The 17,789-nt window shown below is 47.2% G+C and overlaps 1 protein-coding gene across 3 annotated transcripts; it reads right to left on the bottom strand.

Annotated features, from left to right (window-relative positions):
• Positions 1-858: 858 nt before the first annotated feature.
• LOC106568136 (serine/threonine-protein phosphatase 2B catalytic subunit gamma isoform) lies at positions 859-16,566 on the bottom strand. 3 transcript variants are annotated; one of them, XM_082960472.1, is made up of 13 exons: positions 15,952-16,566; positions 6,006-6,203; positions 5,807-5,931; positions 5,414-5,525; positions 5,021-5,166; positions 4,620-4,837; positions 3,727-3,821; positions 3,490-3,615; positions 3,309-3,386; positions 2,736-2,820; positions 2,452-2,549; positions 1,724-1,750; positions 859-1,176 (listed from the first exon to the last, which is right to left on the bottom strand). In XM_082960472.1, the coding sequence occupies exons 1-13, from the start codon at positions 16,010-16,012 to the stop codon at positions 1,019-1,021; spliced, it is 1,527 nt and encodes a 508-aa protein (XP_082816598.1). In that variant the 5' UTR covers positions 16,013-16,566; the 3' UTR covers positions 859-1,018. The 3 variants fall into 3 exon arrangements, with proteins under 3 accessions (XP_082816598.1, XP_082816599.1, XP_082816597.1); XM_082960471.1 differs by having other exon boundaries at positions 862-1,185; positions 15,952-16,565; XM_082960473.1 differs by lacking the exon at positions 1,724-1,750 and having other exon boundaries at positions 860-1,185; positions 15,952-16,565.
• Positions 16,567-17,789: the final 1,223 nt, after the last annotated feature.

Below are 17,789 nucleotides of genomic sequence, written 5' to 3'. Positions count from 1 at the left end.
GGATACGGAGAGCGGGAGGGAGGGAGGGATACGGAGAGCGGGAGGGATACGGAGAGCGGGAGGGATACGGAGAGCGGGAGGGATACGGAGAGCGGGAGGGATACGGAGAGCGGGAAGGAGGGATACGGAGAGTGGGAGGGAGGGATACGGAGAGCGGGAGGGAGGAGGGAGGGATACGGAGAGCGGGAGGGAGGGAGGGATACGGAGAGCGGGAGGGAGGGAGGGATACGGAGAGCGGGGGGAGGGAGGGTACGGAGAGCGGGAGGGGGATACGGAGAGCGGGAAGGAGGGATACGGAGAGCGGGAAGGAGGGATACGGAGAGCGGGAGGGATACGGAGAGCGGAGGGATACGGAGAGCGGGAGACGGAGGGAGGGATACGGAGAGCGGGAGGGATACGGAGAGCGGGAGGGATACGGAGAGCGGGAGGGATACGGAGAGCGGGAAGGAGGGATACGGAGAGCGGGAGGGAGGGAGGGATACGGAGAGCGGGAGGGAGGGAGGGATACGGAGAGCGGGAGGGAGGGAGGGATACGGAGAGCGGGAGGGAGGGAGGGATGGATACGGAGAGCGGGAGGGAGGGAGGGATACGGAGAGCGGGAGGGAGGGAGGGATACGGAGAGCGGGAGGGAGGGAGGGATACGGAGAGCGGGAGGGATACGGAGAGCGGGAGGGAGGGAGGGATACGGAGAGCGGGAGGGAGGGAGGGATACGGAGAGCGGGAGGGATACGGAGAGCGGGAGGGAGGGAGGGATACGGAGAGCGGGAGGGATACGGAGAGCGGGAGGGAGGGATACGGAGAGCGGGAGGGAGGGATACGGAGAGCGGGAGGGAGGGAGGGATACGGAGGGAGGGGAGGGATACGGAGAGCGGGAGGGAGGGAGGGAGGGATACGGAGAGCGGGAGGGAGGGAGGGATACGGAGAGCGGGAGGGAGGGAGGGATACGGAGAGCGGGAGGGAGGGAGGGATACGGAGAGCGGGAGGGAGGGAGGGATACAGAGGGAGGTGGGCCAGATGCCTAGGCCTGTGTGTTGGTCCCGTTCTTGTTAGGTGGGCCACTGGCTGGGAGGTTGTTGGGAGGGGGAGGAGCATCTTGGCGAGGGGGCATCCGCTCATTGACCCTGTCCAGACCTCGGGCCTCCTCAAAGGACTGGATCTTATGCTGCGGGTTGAACCCTTGGATGGCTGGAGAGAGATGTAGAGTTTAGTATTAGTGCAGGAATACAGCACAATACAGGGGGTTTGGTCTGACGCTTAGTAAGGGAGGTATGGGGGTGAAGAGAAAGATTTAGGATCTAATCTACAGTCTAGTAGGTACTAGTTAGTGGTTGGTAGGGGTAATAGAAGTATAGTCTAATATGGTCATGTTCAGTCTAATACATAAAGTGTAGTCTGACATTGTAGACTTGAAGGGTTTGGTTGTTAGAAGGTTTTGGTAGTTAGAGGTAAGACACTTACTTCAAAAACATCAAGGCAGCATGGGCAAACAAACAGAGAGAAGGAGATTGAGACCAGGTGGAGGAGACAGAGAGAGGGAGTGGAGCGAAGACTCAGACTATTTGGTAAATGGCATAAATAGCCTGATACTTCATGGTACGTCCACAAAACGTCTCTTAACTTAGTAATATGTATATAAACAACAATAATACACTCAAACTTTGGGGAGGGAGGAAGAGGGAGGAGAGAGAGAGAGAGAGAGAGAGTTGAGAAATGACTTGCGTACCTCGTGCCTCTTCTGCCTGTACGGTAGCTGTGTAAGCGTGAGTAGTAGAGCCATGCCCAAAACATACAGAGAGAGAGTTAACATTACCAACAGACCCAGATCAGTGAGGAATCAATGCATTCAGAGTGTTAAACATCTATAGTCAGTGAGATAATGTATTTATTCAGAGTGTTAAACATCTATAGTCAGTGAGATATCAATGTATTTATTCAGAATGTTAAACATCTATAGTCAGTGAGTTATCAATTTATTTATTCAGAGTGTTAAACATCTATAGTCAGTGAGATATCAATTTATTTATTCAGAGTGTTAAACATCTATAGTCAGTGAGATATCAATGTATTTATTCAGAGTGTTAAACATCTATAGTCAGTGAGTTGTTATCAATGCAGTCAGTCATAAGATCATTCAACCCCACCCCCAACCTCCCCAGCCCACTTCCCTCTCAACCCTGACACAGGAGTTCCACATGACTGGGATTAGTGCAGAAAGGGGAATGTTCTGGGTTTAAGAGATTGATCAAGGTTTAAAGAGAATTCTGCAGGTTAAAGGAGAATGTGGATTAGGGATAGGTGAGTGTGTGAGAGTCAGGGAGCCCGAGAGAGGGAGGTGGAAGGAGCATTAAGTCTGTTGGTGGGTTTGAGTGCAGGCAAAGGATAAAACAATTGTCTCATGATGCCATAGTAGTTCAGGTGAGAGTGTGTGTGTGTGTAGGTGTGCATACGTACCGCTCTCCAGGGTCTGCCGTCCTCCAGACAGAACTCCCACAGGCAAGGCCCCAGTGGGGGTCAGCCCCTTCAGCTGTAACACACTCTCATTCTCCTCTCTGTCAACACACACATTCAGTTTCCAGATTCAACAGCATGGTTGTTACAAGCGGGGCACCATACAAAAGATTGGACTGGAAGCTGAACATAACCAAGTCCAGATAGAATCTGGATGCAGGTCTTCTCATCAATACCTTTACAGAGGTTGATTACATCTAATCAATGAAACCAGATGTGTACTGTACCTGAGCACAGAAAAGACACGGGCCATCTTCCCAATTGCTCTGATCTTATTCCTGATGACCTCCTTCCTCACAGCAGACGTTCCAGCTGAGAGGGAGAGAAAGAGCAAGAGAGAGAAAATGAGAAAGAGAGCGAGGGAAGGAGGATAGAGAGAAAGAAGGTAGGAGAGAGGGAGAAAGAAGGGCGAGGTACGGGACTTGTGAAACATTACACACACCGGCCGTGTTCGAGAGCATCCAAAACTGTGACGTATCATGGGTAAATAGATTTTTAGATCAGTCAGTCGACTTTAAAGTCTGCTGCAATGTCGAACTCGCCCACACACACAGCTCAGCTGATACTCAGCTGCCATGTGGCAACAATAGAGGTGTTGACCAATATCTGTTGTTGAATCCGTTGTGGGTGTGAACTCTTCACCTCTCTTCACGTCTATTTTTGCTACACTGCACTTCAGTCAAAAACAACTTCACTTCCTTAAAGGTTTCATTTCCTCTTTGAAGGAACACGTTGCTACTATATCATCATTATCATACATGGAAAGTCAATATGAAAGTGTTGTTAAGTGTGTTTCTTACCCTCGCAGGTGTCGTCTCCTTCAGACATGAGCTCGTCGTCAGAGCAGATGTTGAGCACGTTAACCAGCATCTCTGTCACTGTAGGAACACACACATTATCTCACACAGAGGTCAGTTTTGCAAAGGTAACAAGAAGCCCAAAGTTACTATACACACCGTTATAACACACATATACACTCACCCTTCTCGCCTACGAAGGGCAGAGACCAGGTGAACACGTCCATGAAGTTGGGCAGCCAGTAGGGATGGGGGGAGCAGTTGAACTGACGGATGTTCATCACGTTATTCTCATACTTCAGTACCGCCGCTACAAGAACACACACACACCATCTGCCATGTGTTGCCATGGTTTCTACCTTGTTATGTTTCTAACCTATTGTCATGGTTTGAAATGTGGGTAACCTTTGTGTTTGTTTACCTTTGTTGTTGTACACGTCCAGGTAATTCGGAGCAGAGAATATCGTGATCAGAGAAGGAAAACCCGTCGTCTGGCTTTTCCTGTACATTCTATACCTGAAATACACAGTTTATATCACAAAACAGTATCATACTACTATTATTATGAATTAATAATACTCACCCAGCGTCCTGGGCTTCATGTGCTCTCAAAACAGTATCATACTACTATTATTATGAATTAATAATACTCACCCAGCGTCCTGGGCTTCATGTGCTCTTAAAACAGTATCATACTACTACTATTATTAATTAATAATACTCACCCAGCGTCCTGGGCTTCATGTGCTCTTAAAACAGTATCATACTACTACTATTATTAATTAATAATACTCACCCAGCGTCCTGGGCTTCATGTGCTCTTAAAACAGTATCATACTACTATTATTATTAATTAATAATACTCACCCAGCGTCCTGGGCTTCATGTGCTCTTAAAACAGTATCATACTACTACTATTATTAATTAATAATACTCACCCAGCGTCCTGGGCTTCATGTGCTCTTAAAACAGTATCATACTACTACTATTATTAATTAATAATACTCACCCAGCGTCCTGGGCTTCATGTGCTCTTAAAACAGTATCATACTACTATTATTATTAATTAATAATACTCACCCAGCGTCCTGGGCTTCATGTGCTCTTAAAACAGTATCATACTACTACTATTATTAATTAATAATACTCACCCAGCGTCCTGGGCTTCATGTGCTCTTAAAACAGTATCATACTACTACTATTATTAATTAATAATACTCACCCAGCGTCCTGGGCTTCATGTGCTCTTAAAACAGTATCATACTACTACTTTTATTATTATTATTATTATTAATGACTTAATATAATACTCACCCAGCATCCTGGGCTTCATGTGCTCTTATTACTGACAGCAGATTATTGTTCATCAGAAAGTCACATACTGCTGGGTAACTGTAGAAGTAGGAGCAACCTCGAACTGAGTTATGAGCAAAGTGTTCCTGGGACTTCTCAGAGCCATAGTCTTCTCCAGGGTCTGACCACAGCAGGTCACACATGGGTCCGAACGCAGGGGGCTCCTTAAACCGGTCCAGCTGGTCAACACAGAGTTAAACACAGTTAATCTACAGGGTTAATCCGGTTAAACAGTTCAATAACGCCGGGTGCTCCTTATACCCGTCAAAACACTGTTAATAACATTGTCAGCTTAACCAGTTAAAACGATTAAGATAGAGTTCATCCAAAGCAGGTCAGGGGTCAGAGGTCAGGGGTCATACCTTGCGTATGTCGTCCAGGCAGGTGATTTCAGGGCTCAGGCCTCCGTGGACACACAGGAACTGCTGGTTGAGGAGCGCAGCCAGGGGAAGGCAGTCAAACGCCTCCATACACGCATCATACACACGCTCAGAGTACTTTATCTTACCTAGAACACAACAGAGAGGACATTATTATTACTATAAGACCCACCTACCCACAGAGTACTTTATCTTACCTAGAACACAACAGAGAGGACATTATTATTACTATAAGACCCACCTACCCACAGAGTACTTTATCTTACCTAGAACACAACAGAGAGGACATTATTATTACTATAAGACACACCCACCCACAGACACGCACCCACCCACCCACCCACCCACACACACTAAATACACAGGACCACTCACACTCCTGTTTAAAGGTGAAGTACTCTGTGAGATGTCGGCACTCATGGTTTCCTCTGAGGAGGAACAGAGTGGTGGGGTGGTTGATCTTCAGAGTCCACAGGAACAACACACACTGAAGAGAAAGAGAGAGTGAGTTCCATCTACACTAGCTACGATCACGACAGCTAGGATGAAGGCCAATAGATATGTAATGATATCATTACAATACACTGGCTTAATCAGAACCTAAGAGGAACACAAAACCCAATTGTGTGTGGGGTGGGGTTCGACGACAACTGGGTACTGTGCTGCTGACTATTTAAAGATGTGCTGCTAAGCCCTGCGACTCAAGACCGGGTTACAGGCCATGACTCCAAATGTTAGATGAAACAGCAGATTCAGAAACACACTGACCTCGATGCTGAAGTATCCTCGATCAACATAGTCCCCCAGGAACAGGTAGCGGGTGCTGTTGGGCGAGCCGCCCACCTCAAACAGCTTCATCAGGTCAAAGAACTGGCCATGGACATCCCCACACACTGCAACACACACACACGAGTTAGAGGTCCATCTGTCGGAGAATGTTTGGGGTTAGTAACAGGTCAGAGGTTACCTGTTATAGGTGCTTCCACCTCCAGCATGCATTTCTCTTGTCGCAGGATGTTGGCTCCATCAGTAATGATCCGTAGAGCTGCTTCCTCCTCCAGACGGCCCTCCTTAACGAGATGGGTCTTGAGCACCTCAACACTGGGCTTCCCGTCTACATACAGGTCCTTTACCGTCAGCTTGGAGCCAGGGGGGTAGGGCACCGCTACAACGCAATACAACATTATTATAAAGAATATACACTACCAACACTAATTAACTAATGAATCTATCAAACACCAGGACACACCCTGTAGCAGCTCTATTGGTTTATTACAACCCAGGACACACCCTCTAGCATCTCTATTGGTTTATTAAAACCCAGGACACACCCTCTAGCATCTCTATTGGTTCATTACAACCCAGGACACACCCTCTAGCATCTCTATTGGTTCATTACAACCCAGGACACACCCTCTAGCATCTCTATTGGTTCATTACAACCCAGGACACACCCTCTAGCATCTCTATTGGTTCATTACAACCAAGGACACACCCTCTAGCATCTCTATTGGTTCATTACAACCCAGGACACACCCTCTAGCATCTCTATTGGTTCATTACAACCCAGGACACACCCTCTAGCATCTCTATTGGTTCATTACAACCCAGGACACACCCTCTAGCATCTCTATTGGTTCATTACAACCCAGGACACACCCTCTAGCATCTCTATTGGTTTATTACAACCCAGGACACACCCTCTAGCATCTCTATTGGTTCATTTAAACCCAGGACACACCCTCTAGCATCTCTATTGGTTCATTAAAACCCAGGACACACCCTCTAGCATCTCTATTCGTTCATTAAAACCCAGGACACACCCTCTAGCATCTCTATTGGTTCATTAAAACCCAGGACACACCCTCTAGCATCTCTATTGGTTTATTAAAACCCAGGACACACCGTCTAGCAGCTCTATTGGTTCATTAAAATCCAGGACACACCCTCTAATGTATCTATTGGTCTATTGAACCCCAGGACACACCCTCTGGAGGTCTCAGGGTACCAATCCTTCCACATTAAAATGTGGTGGCTCTAGTCTAGAGATAGACAGTGTGTTGCATGGCTGAGTGACTGGGTAAAAATACAGCGTCATATTTGCAAGAGGACTGGCAGGAATCAGGAAGATCAGATTTGACTGGCAAAAAAAACTCTATCGGTCTCCCTCCCTCTGGGCTATATTAAGTCCTAGTCACATGAATAGTCTACCATTCATTCATTCATTCATTCATTCATTCATTCATTCATTCATTCATTCATCAGAACCCACTATTTTAATGTTACCGTCGGTGTGGTGCCAGGTATTGCATCCATAATTCCCTCTGAAAATAACTAAAATACACTATATTTCCAAAAGTATGCGGACACCATCTCGTTGAACATCTCATTACAAAATCATGGGCATTAATATGGAGTTGGTCCCCCTTTTGCTGCTATAAAAGCATCCACTTTTCTGGGAAGGCTTTCCACTAGATGTTGGAACAGTGCTGCAGGGACTAGCTTCCATTCAGCCACAAGAGCATTAATGAGGTAGGGCACTGATGTTGGGGGATTAGGGCTGGCTCGCAGTCAGCGCTCCAATTCAAGTTTCCAGTTTTAATGTCACATGCACAAGTAAAGTGAAATGATTTTCTTGCAAACTTATAACCTAACAATGCAATAACAATGTATTACTAGAAAATACACATTAAATAACAATAAGAAATATGAAATACACAAAGTAAACATACTATACACAGGAAATATATTTGTTTAAAGTCAGATCCAATACCATATTTCCATGTGCAGGAGTGATGGAGGTAGACATGTATAGGGGTAAGGGAGCTAGGCAACAGGATCTAAGATAAACACAGTAGCAGCAGCTTGCATATGAGTGTGTGTGTGTGTGTGTGTGTGTGTGTGTGTGTGTGTGTGTGTGTGTGTGTGTGTGTGTGTGTGTGTGTTGGAGTAACAGTGTGTGTGTGTGTATAGGGCCCTGTGAATGTGCATAGAGAGAGTGCAAAGGTTGAAATAAAAGGTCAATAAAGATACAAGGTAAACTCAAATAGTCCATGTAGCTATTTATCAGTTGTATTGTTTGGGGATAGAAGCTGTTCAAGAGCCTGTTGGTGTCAGACTTGATGCACCGGTACCTCTTGCAATGCGGCAGAAGAGGAAATAGTCTATGGCTTGGGTGGTTGGAGTCTGACAATTTTCCGGGCCTTCTTTTCACACCACCTGATATAGAGGTCCTGGATGGCAGGGAGCTTGGCCCCAGTAATGTACTGGGCTGTCCACACAACCCTCTGTAGCGCCATGCGATCCAGGGCGATGCTATTGCCATGCCAAGCAGTGATGCAGCCAGTCAATATGCTCTGAATGGTACAGCTGTAGAACCTTTTGAAGATTTGAGGGCCCATGCCACATTTATCCAACCTCCTTAGGGGGAAGGGGCACCGCGGCGCCTTTTTCACAACTGTGCGTGTGTTTGGACCATTTTAAGTCTTTAGTGATTTGGACATTGAGGAACTTGAAGCTGTCTACCTGCTCCACTGCCGCCCCGTCGATGTGGATGGGGGCGTGCTCACCCTGTAGTCCACGATCAGCTCCTTGGTCTTGCTGACGTTGAGGTTGTTGCTCCGGCAGCACACTCCCTGTTAGATGACTCATCGTCACTGCTGATCACCACTGTTGTGTTGTCAGCGAACTTGATAATGGTGTTGGAGTCATGCGTGGCCACACAGTCACGGGTGAACAGGGAGTACAGGAGGGGACTAAGCACACAGCCCTGTGGGGCCACTGTGTTAAGGGTCAGGAAGTCCAGGATCCAGTTGCAAAGGGAGGTGTTCAGACTCAGAGTCCTAAGCTTGGTGACGAGCTTGGAGGGGACAATGGTGTTGAATGCTGAGCTATAGTCAATGAACAGCATTCTCACATAGGTGTTCCTCTTAACTACATGGAGAGCAATTGAGATGGCGTTGTCTATGGATCTGTTGGGGCAGTATGCAAATTGGAGTGGGTGTAGGGTGTCTGGGATGGTGGAGTTAATGTGTTCCATAACCAGCCTCTAAAAGCACTTCATGATTACAGAAGTGAGCTCTACAGGGCGGTAGTCATGATTACAGAAGTGAGCTCTACAGGGCGGTAGTCATGATTACAGAAGTGAGCTCTACAGGGCGGTAGTCATGATTACAGAAGTGAGCTCTACAGGGCGGTAGTCATGATTACAGAAGTGAGCTCTACAGGGCGGTAGTCATGATTACAGAAGTGAGCTCTACAGGGCGGTAGTCATGATTACAGAAGTGAGCTCTACAGGGCGGTAGTCATGATTACAGAAGTGAGCTCTACAGGGCGGTAGTCATGATTACAGAAGTGAGCTCTACAGGGCGGTAGTCATGATTACATTAGTGAGCTCTACAGGGCGGTAGTCATGATTACATTAGTGAGCTCTACAGGGCGGTAGTCATGATTACAGAAGTGAGCTCTACAGGGCGGTAGTCATGATTACAGAAGTGAGCTCTACAGGGCGGTAGTCATGATTACAGAAGTGAGCTCTACAGGGCGGTAGTCATGATTACAGAAGTGAGCTCTACAGGGCGGTAGTCATGATTACAGAAGTGAGCTCTACAGGGCGGTAGTCATGATTACAGAAGTGAGCTCTACAGGGCGGTAGTCATGATTACAGAAGTGAGCTCTACAGGGCGGTAGTCATGATTACAGAAGTGAGCTCTACAGGGCGGTAGTCATGATTACAGAAGTGAGCTCTACAGGGCGGTAGTCATGATTACAGAAGTGAGCGCTACAGGGCGGTAGTCATGATTACAGAAGTGAGCGCTACAGGGCGGTAGTCATGATTACAGAAGTGAGCGCTACAGGGCGGTAGTCATGATTACAGAAGTGAGCTCTACAGGGCGGTAGTCATGATTACAGAAGTGAGCTCTACAGGGCGGTAGTCATGATTACAGAAGTGAGCTCTACAGGGCGGTAGTCATGATTACAGAAGTGAGCTCTACAGGGCGGTAGTCATGATTACAGAAGTGAGCTCTACAGGGCGGTAGTGATTGTGGCATGAAGCCTTAGAGTTGTTGGGGACAGGGAAGGTTGTGGTCATCTTAAAACGTGGGGATTACAGACTGGGACAAGGAAAGGTTGAAAATGATCGTGAATATGCCTGCCAGCTGTTCTGCGTATGCTCTGAGAACGAGCCCTGGAATACCGTCGGGGCACGCTGCCTTGTGAGTGTTGACCTGATTCATCCCAAAGGTGTTCAATGGGGTTGAGGCCAGGGATCTGTACAGACCAGTCAAATTCTTCCACACCGATCTTGACAAACCATTTTTGTATGGACCTTGCTTAGTGCACGGGGGCATTGTCATGCTGGAACAGGAAAGGGCCTTCCCCAAACTGTTGCCATAAAGTTGGAAGCACAGAATTGTCTAGAATATCATTGTATGCTGTAGTGTTAAGATTTCCCTTCACTTGAACTAAGGGGCCTAGCCCGAACCATGAAAAACAGCACCAGACCATTATTCCTCCTCCACCACCAAACTTTACAGTGGGCACTATGCATTCAGGCAGGTAGTGTTCTACTGGCATCTGCCAAACCAAGATTAGTCCGTTGGACTGCCAGATGGTGAAGCGTGATTCATCACTCTAGAGAATGCGTTTCCACTGCTGCAGAGTCCAATGGCAGCAAGCTTTACATCCCTCCAGCCGACACTTGGCATTGTGCATGGTGATCTTAGGCTTGTGTGTGGCTGCTCGGCCATGGAAACTAATTTCATGAAGCTCCCAACGAACAGTTCATGTGCTGATGTTGCTTCCAGAGGCAGTTTGGAACTCGGTATTGAGTATTGCAACCAAGGAGATGATTTTTATGCGCTATGCGATTCAGCACTCGGCAGTCCCATTCTGTGGCCTACCACTTCGTGGCTGAGCCGTTGTTGCTCCTAGATGTGTCCACTTCTCAATAACAGCACTTACAGTTGACCAGGGGAGCTCTAGCAGGGCAGAAATTTTACTGACTGACTTGTTGGAAAGGTGGCATCCTATGATGGTGCCACATTAAATGTCACAGAGCTCTTCAGTAAGGCTATTCTACTGCCAATGTTTGTCTATGGAGATTGCATGGCTGTGTGCCTGATTTTATACACCTGTCAGTTACGGGTGTGGCTGAATTAGCCAAATCCACTAATTTGAAGGGGTGTCCACATACTTTTGTAGATATAGTGTAATTCTTCCCTCCATTTCTCTACCTCTATCCCACCCTCTGCCCAGTTAGTGTACATTTTCAACACAGAAGCAGGTCACACAGACAGACTGAGCTATTCATGTCACACTAAAGGTTCATCTTATCTAACCCATACTCCACACACATACTACATACTGGTTCATCATATCACACTACACACACTAATCCCGGGCCGAGCTCCTGTATACGCTAGGGCCCAGGGCCGAGCTCCTGTATACGCTAGGGCCCAGGGCCGAGCTCCTGTATACGCTAGGGCCCAGGGCCGAGCTCCTGTATACGCTAGGGCCCAGGGCCGAGCTCCTGTATACGCTAGGGCCCAGGGTGCGAGCTCCTGTATACGCTAGGGCCCAGGGTGCGAGCTCCTGTATACGCTAGGGCCCAGGGTGCGAGCTCCTGTATACGCTAGGGCCCAGGGTGCGAGCTCCTGTATACGCTAGGGCCCAGGGTGCGAGCTCCTGTATACGCTAGGGCCCAGGGTGCGAGCTCCTGTATACGCTAGGGCCCAGGGTGCGAGCTCCTGTATACGCTAGGGCCCAGGGCCGAGCTCCTGTATACGCTAGGGCCCAGGGCCGAGCTCCTGTATACGCTAGGGCCCAGGGTGCGACCTCCTGTATACGCTAGGGCCCAGGGCAAAAAAAGGGCCCATATCCATACATGTATGAAGACAGTATCATTACACAGGCAGAGCAATGCAGCTGGCTGGCCTGATCAGGTTACTTTCGGTAACTAAGCCAAAAGGTCAAAAATGTCAACCCTCACAGAGCACTGACAACACGCACGCCTCTGACAGAAACTGATTATTGATCGCAGCAAATTACACTTAACAAAAATATAAAACGCAACATGTAAAATGTTGGTCCCATGTTTCATGAGCTGAAATAAAAGATCCCAGAAATGCATGTGCATCTCTTGCACGTGCGATTGAAGCACATGATATTTACTGGGGGGAAGAAATGCAGCGACACTCCTCAGCTCGGCAACAATAACAATGGTGTTGGGTGCGGCCAGTTTCCCCATGCTGTGGATTCCATCTCTAAAGGCATAGGTTGCTTTCTTTAGACAAACAACGGTGTGTAACTAATCAACAATATTAGCATGAGAGGTGTTCTGCCAAAATGAATCGATTCTATTGTAATACCAATTTATTACCTCCATGCTGCCACTGTTTGGGTACACAGAGAAGGCGTCTCTTTTAATAAACCTTATTGGCCTAAAAAGCAGTTTGTTAAATGGTTTAAAGTAGTAAGATTACATTTTGGCCTATTCTAATTTGATGTAGGGAATGGGATAGAAATAAGTTGTTTTTGTGACCAGTAGGCCTAACTAACTGGTTAGCGTAAATTACAAATAAAACAATTGGTGGGAAAATGTGTGAATCTTCTAGTGGTTTAGATCTGCCTTGGCAGGCTTCCACACTGACTCATTTCTCTTCAAAAGTTGGCAGAACAACATTTGGTGCAACAGGCCTAGGCCTATACAGAATGAAGCAAGCACAGGCATGCTAGATCTATTGAATGTACAGTTGGCCCAGAAGACAGCAGCACAGCTGGCCCTTAAATGTACACAGAGGGCTCTCCTGACTCAAAGTAGAGAGATTGACTGCATTACTAATTGTCTTTGTGACAGGAATTGACGTGTTAAAAGCAAACTGTCTGTTCAAACAGCTAACACAAAGCTCAGACACCCTACATACCACAAGACATGTCACCAGGGGTCTCTTCATAATCCCCAAGTCCAGAACAGAGGCTGGGAAACACACAGTACTACATAGAGCCATGACTACATACAATTCTATTCCACATCAAGTAACTCAAGTTAGCAGTAAAATTCCACACACACAAAAAAAACACTGTGGACACACTAACATTGTATTGTTGTAATATTTTACATATTATATTGTAAATGTGTAATGGTGGAGCAGTGTACATTTGTACAGTGCACAATGTCTTGTCTGATGTAGACATTGTTTTGTTCTTGTTTGGACCCCAGGAAGAGTAGTGGCTGCTTTGGCAGCATCTGATGGGGATCCCAATAAAATACTAAATGCCGGTAATGTCTACCGGTAATGTCTACCGGTAATGTCTACCGGTAATGTCTACCGGTAATGTCTACCGGTAATGTCTACCGGTAATGTCAGCAGATGAACCTAATTTTGACTTGTTACACAATTGACGTGTGTGTCATGAAATGTTTTTTTTCCATTTCATTTCATGTTTACTATGTCAGCTAAAAGCTGAATTACAGTAACACATACAATAAACAGATTTAAATGAATAAGATACAACAAAATCTAAATGTCAGGGAGTTGAGACAAGAATGGAGGTTGACCGATCTGAGCGGTGGAGGGAGGGAAAGGGGCGTATCTTGGTCAGTGACAGCCACAGCGAGGGGCGTATCTTGGTCAGTGACCGCCACAGCGAGGGGCGTATCTTGGTCAGTGACAGCCACAGCGAGGGGCGTATCTTGGTCAGTGACAGCCACAGCGAGGGGCGTATCTTGGTCAGTGACCGCCACAGCGAGGGGCGTATCTTGGTCAGTGACAGCCACAGCGAGGGGCGTATCTTGGTCAGTGACAGCCACAGCGAGGGGCGTATCTTGGTCAGTGACAGCCACAGCGAGGGGCGTATCTTGGTCAGTGACAGCCACAGCGAGGGGCGTATCTTGGTCAGTGACAGCCACAGCGAGGGGCGTATCTTGGTCAGTGACAGCCACAGCGAGGGGCGTATCTTGGTCAGTGACAGCCACAGCGAGGGGCGTATCTTGGTCAGTGACAGCCACAGCGAGGGGCGTATCTTGGTCAGTGACAGCCACAGCGAGGGGCGTATCTTGGTCAGTGACAGCCACAGCGAGGGGCGTATCTTGGTCAGTGACAGTCACAGCGAGGGGCGTATCTTGGTCAGTGACAGCGAGGGGCGTATCTTGGTCAGTGACAGCGAGGGGCGTATCTTGGTCAGTGACAGCCACAGCGAGGGGCGTATCTTGGTCAGTGACAGCCACAGTGAGGGGCGTATCTTGGTCAGTGACAGCCACAGCGAGGGGCGTATCTTGGTCAGTGACAGTCACAGCGAGGGGCGTATCTTGGTCAGTGACAGCGAGGGGCGTATCTTGGTCAGTGACAGCCACAGCGAGGGGCGTATCTTGGTCAGTGACAGCCACAGTGAGGGGCGTATCTTGGTCAGTGACAGCCACAGCGAGGGGCGTATCTTGGTCAGTGACAGCCACAGCGAGGGGCGTATCTTGGTCACAGTCGCAGCCAGGGAGGTCAGTGGTCATAGAGTCAAGCTGTAGGCCTATGTATGAATGAGTGAGTGTGTGCGTGTTTCGCCCAGTGCTGTCTGTAGGATGGTTAACCTGGTGGCATCTGAGAGGCAGGTTTAATGACCTCAGCCTCTTGATGCTCCTAACCCTCACTAACCCACTGCACCCGTCACACACTCTCACACACTTTGGGTCCACAACAAAAGACATTGTCATAAATAACAAGGTCATCACAGTTCTTGGAGCTCCTCAATCCTACTTGGTCCTCTTCACTCCCTGTGGAGCGTAAGGCCTTACCCTCAGTCCTGTTGTTGTTTTCATAACATAGATCAGGGTTACAGTTAGATCAGGCAACATACAGTAAGCCTACCTGCTACCATTCAGAAATACCTGCTACAGTGTAGACAGAGCAGTTCTATGCACTGTTAGGCTTACCATTTACATTCTGTACAAGTGCATTACAAATTTCAAATAGAAGCCGATATTTCGAAAGCAAATGTTGCAAGTTGGTAGCAATAGCCCCCCACACCCCAATAGGCCACCCAGGTTGTAAATCAAAAGACCCGCTCCATGCCACTCAATCAACTGACAGTCATTCAGCATATGCCGCAGGAGCCCTGGGTGTGTGTGTGTGTGTATGCTGTGGTATAACCCACAAGTGTGTACACACACACACACACACACACACACACACACACACACACACACACACACACACACACACACACACACACACACACACCAAAAGAGGTTGATGGCATCATGGGGAGGACAGGCTCGTGGTAATGGCTGGAGCGGAATGGTATCAAATACATCAAACATAAGGCTTCCATGTGTTTGATGCCATTCCATTTGTTCCCTTCCAGACATTATTATGAGCCGTCCTCCCCTCAGCAGCCTCCACTGACACACACACACACTCTCACCTCACTGAGCCAGACAAGACACTTGAGAACACACACATGCTTATTTCAGTTCAGTCAGTGTGACAGTCAGATAAAACTAAAAATATAATCTAGCTAGGAGTCTCAAAAACATCTGACTATCTAGCTAGTTTGTTACAACAAGATTGATGGCAAAATCTAAGTTATTTGAGGTAAAATATTTATTAGCTTGCTTTATTCTTTAACGACGTGTCATCCGAGTGCTGCAGACTAGCAACCTAACTAGGGAAGCTAGCTTGTAAATGAACAAACCATTAACATTATCCCACTTGTTCCAAGCAAGCCAAATACGATGAACACCTGAACGATATAAGTAGCTAGCTAACGTTAGTTGGCAAGAAGCATCTTGTCCTTATTGGTGCATCTACGGCCAACCAAGCTAGCTTGATCGCTAGCTAGTTGTTTTCATCGCGAATTAGCTGCTAGCTAACTTCCTGCAACCACTTGCTGAATTAATATAGATACGATTGCATAGCTACCTTTAATGGGCCGATCGGTGGTGGACAGTTTGGCTGGTGTTTGGTCTTTCGTCATCGACATCTCGGCGTATCTGCCCCAGGAGGAAACAGTTAGCTAATGGTGTGAATTCCAAGGCGTAGCTAGCAGGCTAGCTAGTGAAATGAACTAGCCGTGCTAGCTAGCTAGCTCCAACAGCACCTCTGGATCCGCAGCCGTCCTCTCCGGCAGGGGGTTAGCAGACTAGGGAAGTGCAGATCAACTGGGCAGGAACGTAATTTAGCTTGCTAGATGTGGGGAGGGAGGGGGAGGGGGGGAATCACTTTAACCACTAAATGAAAGCTTTTTCTTCCTGCCTTGTAGAGCCTGAGGTAGCTAGTAAACCAACTGCTGTCAAATTATCTGTCAGATGAACAGACTGCTCCCGTCCAGGAAAAGGTTTCCACCGATCTCACTGTTTTCTCAGGTTTACACACCGCAGCTCAATTCATGTCTTAATTTCATCTGTTTCTTCTTGGCTGTACCTAATCTGATCCAGGCCTCTTGGTTTGGGTTTTAGTCGTGATCAAATATATCGCCCAGACTGCTGTAGGATTACTGTAGCAATCCACCACAAACGGATTTCCTACAACATGGCTGTGTCTGTCAAACGCATGGTGTTGTGGGTAGTGTAGTATTATTGTCATGACCCGACACACCTGTGGGACACACCTGTCCACATAACTGTCTGCTTGTAGGCCGCCTATACACAGACATACAGAAACACACACACAGATTATCTCAATAGCAACAAATATACTGTTTCCTTGTGGTCAAGACCCTTGGTGCATGCTGTTGAGCCTGTTTGGACATTTTGCTCTGATGGTATTTTTGAATTGTTTTATTGAACCTTTATTTAACTAGGCATGTCAGTTAAGAACACATTCTTATTTACAATGACGACCTACTAAAAGGCAAAAGGCCTCCTGCGGGGACGGGGGCTGGGATTAAAAATAAAAATATAGGACAAAACACACATCACAACGAGAAAGGCACCACAACACTACATAAGAGACCTAAGACAACAACATAACATGGCAGCAACACATGACAACACAGCATGGTAGCAACACAACATGACAACATGGTATCAACATAACATGGCAGCAGTACAACATGGAAGCAGCACAAAACATGGTACAAACATTATTGGGCACAGACAACAGCACAAAGTGCAAGAAGGTAGAGACAAAGTATGTACACACTAGTTTTTATGTATGGGGTAAATGCGATCTTCAGGACTACATGTGTATTTGGATATACCGTAACCTGCTGTGCAACCTTCGTTTTCTTATGTTCTCATTAAGACACTTCCTCCCAGAACAGTTTGTCTTTTAGTCAATATACTTTTCGAACACTAGATGTCAATAGCCACTAGTGATATACAGTAACAGTGAAATGTACATTGCCAAAAGTATGTGGACACCACTTCAAATTAGTGGATTCGGCTATTCCAGCCACACCCATTGCTGACAGGTGTATACAATCGAGCACACCGCCATGCAATCTCCATAGACAAACACTGACAGTAGAATGGCCCGAACTGAAGAGCTCAGTGACTTTCAACAAATCTGGGGTGTCTGTCCTGTATCTGAGGGATGTGGGAGGGATCGGGAGACATTAGTTCCCACCTTTCCAGCAAGTCAGTTTGTCAAATGTCTGCATTGCTAGAGCTGCCCTGGTCAGCTGTAAGTGCTATAATTGTGAAGTGGAAAGGTCTAGGAGCAACAACGGCTCAACGGCAACGTAGTAAGCCACATAAGCTCACAGAACGGGACTGCCACGTAACGTGTAAAAATCGTCTGTCCTCGGTTGCAACATC

The sequence above is a fragment of the Salmo salar genome, chromosome 13, assembly GCF_965601325.2.
Source record: "Salmo salar chromosome 13, fSalSal1, whole genome shotgun sequence".
Classification (NCBI taxonomy): domain Eukaryota; kingdom Metazoa; phylum Chordata; class Actinopteri; order Salmoniformes; family Salmonidae; genus Salmo; species Salmo salar.
The sequence above is the reverse complement of the archived record's forward strand: the minus strand, read 5'-3'. Positions and strand labels throughout refer to the sequence as shown.

What these genes read in the sequence shown, in the direction of transcription:
- LOC106568136 (XM_082960471.1), bottom strand. Translation starts at nt 16,012, where the DNA reads ATGTCGATGACGAAAGACCAAACACCAGCCAAACTGTCCACCACCGAT. An exon ending in GAGGATACTTCAGCATCGAG is followed by an intron (nt 5,526 to 5,806) that starts GTCAGTGTGTTT and finishes CTTTCTCTTCAG; the next exon opens with TGTGTGTTGTTCCTGTGGAC. An exon ending in GCCCTTCGTAGGCGAGAAGG is followed by an intron (nt 3,387 to 3,489) that starts GTGAGTGTATAT and finishes GTGTTCCTACAG; the next exon opens with TGACAGAGATGCTGGTTAAC.